The sequence below is a fragment of the Sinocyclocheilus anshuiensis genome, unplaced genomic scaffold, assembly GCF_001515605.1.
Source record: "Sinocyclocheilus anshuiensis isolate Anshui unplaced genomic scaffold, SAMN03320099.WGS_v1.1 scaffold3087, whole genome shotgun sequence".
Taxonomy (NCBI): Eukaryota; Metazoa; Chordata; class Actinopteri; order Cypriniformes; family Cyprinidae; genus Sinocyclocheilus; species Sinocyclocheilus anshuiensis.
This window is the reverse complement of record NW_015544122.1, coordinates 187,604-194,336: the sequence shown is the minus strand read 5'-3', so window position 1 is coordinate 194,336 and position 6,733 is coordinate 187,604. Positions and strand designations below refer to the sequence as shown.

Below are 6,733 nucleotides of genomic sequence, written 5' to 3'. Positions count from 1 at the left end.
GGTGGGAGATTAAGGGGTAACCCTGGTCACCCGAAGCTGCAGGACTGCGGGTCCTCAAGCCAAAGAAGTCCAATCAGTCCAACAAAAAGACAAGTTATAATTCGTAATGTTACTTCTGTGGATAAAACATCATCGCGCAAATATGGAATGCATTTGATTTAGTGACTTTGTGGCGCATAAAATGTACAACTCACTAAATCTTTAGTTTTGCAACAAAAAACGTTCTTTTACATTTAATACGGCATGATTCCTCGGTTTAACGTTTTATTTCTTGCGAAGCAAAGACACTCATGGGATGTTGGAAAACGAGTTGCGACTTCGGACACCTGAAAGCGCACTCCAAGGTGTCCGTGTTCTTTACCATGATCCTCATATTCACCTATTTATTCTATTGTCTCACCGGATACTGCGATTCCATGCCGAGTCCACTGTATGTCCGTCAGAGTTTCAGAAGCAAACTTTTCCTAAAGGAAGGGAAGAAACTCGCGCACTGGAACGGCTCCATCGTTCGCGAACTCCCCGAGCGGGATGCGACAGACGTGGAAGATGAGAAGCGACAGCGAGGTTTAGGTTATGACACGTACAACAATCTCTCCGTGTCAAACAACTTTGGGACCAAAGAGTTTCCTAAGGCGATTATTATCGGCGTGAAAAAGGGAGGAACGCGCGCGCTTCTGGAGTTCCTGCGCGTTCATCCCGACGTGAGAGCGGTGGGCGCAGAGCCGCACTTCTTTGACAGGTTCTATGAGAAGGGTCTCCTGTGGTACAGGTAGGTCGTGAATAATATGTATTATAGGGTTAGGAATGATCAAAACAGCTAAACGTATTAAAATTCAGCACGTAACTTCATTAAAGTACAGCCATAAATGTTAGGTTACCTTAAAACATGCTGCTTGTTGGATGGACACTTAAGGCACAATTAAAATTATGAATGTATTTGCAATTTATACCAGAACAGTGGCTTTATTTTAAAGAAATATTGCACATGCAACGTGTTTGCAGGTGTTGTATCTAATACATTGACCTTTTTATGTTTTTATATGTGCAAGTACCTTTTTAGAGTCACTGTACGTTTAAATAAGCATCATAGCAACGGCAAAAAAACAAACAAAAAAAAAAAAATATATATATATGTATAACATTTATTTATTTGATTTTGACCAACATGTAACCACGTAAAGAATTTGATGGAGATATATAGGGCTTTCAGTTGGTTTGCCAACCGCCAATAAAATTTAAAGAAGAAGATGTAACCACGTAGGAGAACACCCTAGTAACTGCATAGCAATGTGCTAACAACCACTCCTTAGCAACCAATGCCCAGTAGAATAGACCTTATGTGGCCCTGCCCCTTTTCAGCACTGCGCTTGTTGTCTTGTCTTCCTGTTTGTATTTCCACGGCGTGAAGGTAAGGTCGAACGAATTTATGAATGAAGCGCTCCTTTTAAAATCCTCCCGGTCTACTGACATACATCCTGAACATTGCAATGCTCATGATAACTTTCATTAAATAGTCAGTGCATCCACTTCACCAGCTAATTACTCTTCAACAGCGATGCTACAGAGCTAGGCCTACTGCAAAAAAACAAAAAAAACCCTGGAAGTTTAAAGACAAAATTCTAAAGATGGCAATGCACTTATTTCTCTGATGCATAAAGTCAATAATTCTATTAATTATTCTAATAATTATCTTTATTTTTTAAGAAAAAAGATAAGTTTAATTAATGTATCTTTGAAATTTTCTTGTTTATTATTTAATATTCTTTCTTTTTTTTTTACAAACAGATCACAAATAATTGTTATCTGTCTATATAATCCCTCCCTATGATTTTGATTCTTAGAGACTGCAATTTTTTTTATCCAAGTTACCAACTTAAAATCTTAAGAGTGGTAATTAAGTAAGCCAGCAAATGTTTTATCGCACAGTAGACCAATTTTATAACAGACATTGTAATGTAGAGCTCCTGAAATGCATGCATCTGAGGCACATAAAGTTTATGCAGCTCTCGTCATAAAGTCTTCCAGCAGAGAACACTGGTTTAATTAACTCCTCAAAAGAGTTACACACTGCGATTTCTTCATTCATCAGTTGTTTTGGGCCTCTTTCAAAATCGCATGTTTAGACTGTATCAAGGAGTTTGCATTTTTCTGCATAATCGGCAATTGATTCTTTCTCTCTCTTTTAATGCCACTTAGTTCGTTAATATCACCTGTCAATAACCCTAACCCACCCAGTTTAGAGCCGTGTCTCATTGGCAGGACATTCAGCCCTCTGCCAATAAAATGACTGTGGATTGACCGTCAATGCTTCTGTCTCTAGCTTCTGTCCGTCTCTCATCTCCATGTCAGGGAATTAGACATCAGACAAATGGGAATGACTAAGTATTGGTGAGAAATTAATTAAAGGGATAGTTCACCCAATAATGAACATTTTGTCATCATTTACTCCCCCTCTTGTTGTTCCAAACCTATATGACTCTTTTCTACAATAGAAGAATGTTTTGGGTCCCATTGACTTCCATTGTATGGACAAAAATACTATGCATGTCAATGGGACACGAAACCTTTCGGTTTCCAACATTGTTCAAAATATCTTCTTTTATTTTCTAGACTAGAAAGTCATACAGGTTTGGAATGACATGAGGGTGAGTAAGTAATGACAGTTTTCATTTTTTGGGTGGACTGTCCCTTTAAAAATGTCTTTCAAGGAATGCTTCCTTCTTTCAATTCTATCATTTACTTTTTTATCACAACATAAAAGGTCAATTTTGGGTAAAACTTTAATAATCATGGTCCCCGTTTCCTTTCTTGTCAAGAAAGCTATAGCTTGTGAAAAGTGACTTTGAGGTTTAGTTTGATGATTTGTCTTTCTTTCTCGCGCACGCACACACACACACACACACACACATTTGTTCCAGCATGTGGTGACAGCCTTATGTAAACAAACTGTCCATGTATGGGTTTTTTGTAAAGTATAATTCAATATCTGCCTTGTCAACACCACAGGTCTTCTGTGTGTGTACAGATGTGTAATGACAGCTGAGCTATTGTGAATGCCAGCTGAAAGCTGTACATGGAAGAGCTTTGTCACATGGCCACTGTGTGTATATGTGAGTGAGTGAGAAAGAGAGAGAGCAAGAGTGAGTGAACAAGTTGAGAGAGAGAGACATACAAGCTTTGTAAGTGACCAGGTGCTCATATAATTTACTCATTAAAGGGGTCATATGATGTTGCTAAACAGGACATTATTTTGTGTATTTGGTGTAATGAAATGTGTTTATGCGGTTTAAGGTTAAAAAAACACATTATTTTCCACATACTGTACATTATTGTTTCTCCTCTATGCCCCGCCTTTCTGAAACGCGTCGATTTTTACAAAGCTCATCGGTCTGAAAAGCAAGGTGTGCTGTGATTGGCCAGCTATCCAGTGCGTTGTGATTGGCCGAATACCTCAAGCGTGTGACGGAAATGTTACGCCCCTTACCATATTGTGATGCCCTGTCCGGCCGGAGCGACGAGACAAAAGCATTAAAACCCATTATAAACGAAGCATGTGTAGCATCCAGTGGGGACATAATTACGGATTATAATGACTTATACTGTCTTTTTACGCGTTGCGTTGCATCGGGCCGCGTAAACATAAAACCATGTCTGCATTTGTGATCGGAGAAATGACAAACAACAAGCGCTACTCTACACTGCTCAAAAAACTCGCGTTTGAATCATAAGTGGCAAATTCTTTAAATATGAAAATGTGGGGGCATGTTTAAACGAGGCGTTTTAGGAGGGCGTGGACCAGTCTTAACTTTTATAAAGAATATCTCTTTAGGTTTGAGACTTTAGTCTTTGCAACTTTAGGGATCGTATCTATTCACGAACAGCTTGTAACACTCCAAAGAGAAAGAACAACTTGAAATCGCATCATATGACCCCTTTAAAAGGTTTATGGAACTCATGACTGTTGCCCTTGTCAAAAATTTTACATTGTACAAATAACTGATACATTATAGCCTGCAAATGCTGTTTATATTATATATGCGTGTTTAGTGAAATATTTTTATATTTATTATTTATTTTATTTTAAATTTTTACAGTGAACATTTTCTAAATACATTGCATCGTATTTTGAAAAATACTAATATTGCAAAAAGATTTAATTATGATAATGATAAATTAATTTCAGGATGCTCTGCATAATTTAATAAAGAATTGTAATTAAGTTCTATATTTTATCTAAAATTCTAAACTGAAGATCTTAAAAATCTGATCTTCTCATGAATTGGTAATATGTTCTGATTAACATATCCATGCATTACATGTTCTTTAATTCTGTTCATTAATCCATAATAATTGTTCCTCCCCTTATCAATGCAGTTACCTGACTCTGGTTGCACCTTTTCATGACTCCGTAAATCACTGTCCGGAATAAAAGTCACCTCCCAATCAATGATGTGTGCAGACGTGCTGCTTATCGATTCCTCCTTAACCAACTTTATTGCACTTAGGCATAGAGATGGTTAATTAACCTGTGCATATTCAATCTTGTTGACAAAGTGCTGCTGCCTTTTTCAGCTCTTGACATTCTTTATGACGCTCCAAGGTGCTTAGCAATAAAGGTTTATGTTTTAAGAGCTGTGTTTTAAGATAATGCTTGCTTTTTATGATAGGTTTATTTCCTTGTTGTCTTATATATATATATATATATATATATTAAAAATCTGTCCCTGATGTTGAGTACACTTACATTTTGCATTACACATTCAATTTAGATTTTAAAGCCATATATTTCATGATGTCAGAGTGCTGATTTGACAGTCTTGATTTCCCATATAACCCGGGTCTCTAACATTAAACTAGCCATTGATTGATCAGGGCTGAGGTAGTGGTGTGGAAGAAACCATCACGGCACACACCAGCGGCGCAGTACAGAGACAGATGTGTTATCTATATCCTCAGCCACATAATGAAGAATAAGTGTCAGGAAGCAACCCAAAAGGAGGTTTTTACAGCGGTTCCATAAAATAACCTTATTTGGTTCCCCAAAGAACCTTTCAGAGAACAGTTCTTCAAAAAAACATTATTTGAACATTTCAATATCCTGAAGAATCTTTTTCCACCATAAAGAACCTTTTGTGTAATGTAAAGCTTCCATAGATGTTAAAGATTCTTCAATGGAACCATGGATGCCAATAAAGAACCTTTTTTTTGTGTGTGTAGCTTTGCTTTGCTTGTGATTTTTTATGATGTGGTTAGCTGGATAATCATTTCCTCTGAGATATTCAGTGGGTAGGTTACAGTCAAGGCCAAGAGAAAGAAAGCTTCAGCTTGCCCCAAGTTGTTCACCAACCCACAATGGCATTGATAGTTTCTTAACAACTTGTTTTTGATACATGGCTTCTCAGCAGAAATGCCTAGTTTTACTGCTGAAATACAGGCCTGCTTTAGAGTAAATCACACTCTATTTCTTTTGAATACTGCCCTTCCAACAAGAAAAGTATGATTAATCAGGCAAAAAACAGAGTGTTTGAAGACAACAATTATACTAGAACATCCCAATTCTGCAGCTGCAGTCGTTCTTCTGCTACTGACTGTTAAAACTGAACATACGGTGAGCTGTGAACAAAGCCAGGGATCTGGGATCTGGATCTGGATCTGGTCTTAAAGGTTCATTATGCTGCTACACACTCCATATTGAGTCACTTAAAATTCTGTGTGGTGCATATTTGAACAGATTTCCATTGTACAATCTGTTTTTAATTTTATATTCCTTCATGTGTGCATTGTAACTTCTATTGGAGCTATCGATGCTATCTGCTCACATATATATCATTCACACTAAATCTGATCACTTCAGTCAGCAGTTACACATTTGTCACATAAATAGTATTCACTGCACACACCACCATAACATATAGTTCATTGTATATACACTGTGCCAGGTCTTTTTTTCCAGGGTCCTCCTGCCAAATTTGTACCATAAATTTATGCCAGGCGCTTGTGGACGTTTAGCTATATCCTGATAGTGAACTGTTTCCAGAAATGGACACATCCTGAATTTCAAATGCATTAAGGGTACAGTACTGCAGCTGTTAACTGTTATTTACCTTTTAAAGCAAAATTTGACGCAATCAAGTGCCGCAATGCAATGCTTAATATAAATTTATTCAGATTTTATTGACTGATTCCTTGTTTGGAATTTTTCCATAATCTATGGCTAGTTTTGCTGCACCTCAGTAACAATAGATCATCCAGCATTATGAACGCCTGTTACCAAAGCATCCGGTCTGACCAGCAGTGATCTGAAGCAAAGGTCTTCACCCTCCTTGTTGTTTCCTGTGACTGACCCGTAACACATTAACAAACGTCTCTAGGTTACATATGTAACCATGGTTCCCCGAGGGAACGAGACGCTGCGTCGAGATTCGCTTTGGGAACGCCCTTGCGTGACCGCGTTCTGAAGCACGTGTCAAATCAGTCCAATGGAGCAGCGAGACGTCACGAGCGAGGTGACGTAAGCACCAGAAAGCATAAAAGCGCATCCGGCAGAGCGCAAACCAGCTTCGATGAAGTAGCGCCTGCAGGGATGCAGGGAGTATGGCAAAGAGACGCAGCGTCTCGTTCCCTCGGGGAACCATGGTTACATACGTAACCTAGAGACGTTCCCCTTCAGGAACTCGAGCTGCGTCGAGATTCGCTTTGGGAACGAGAATACCCACTGCGCCATACTACCAAG

At 38.5% G+C, this 6,733-nt stretch overlaps 1 protein-coding gene across 1 annotated transcript in view; it reads left to right on the top strand.

The window, feature by feature from the left end:
- Window positions 1-290: 290 nt before the first annotated feature.
- The window catches only part of LOC107694825 (heparan sulfate glucosamine 3-O-sulfotransferase 6-like), a 16,041-nt gene continuing 9,598 nt past the window's right edge, over window positions 291-6,733 (top strand). Inside the window, exon 1 of the mRNA XM_016494507.1 lies at window positions 291-769. Within this exon, the coding sequence (XP_016349993.1) occupies window positions 291-769 (479 nt within the window). The remainder of the gene's footprint in view (window positions 770-6,733) is intronic.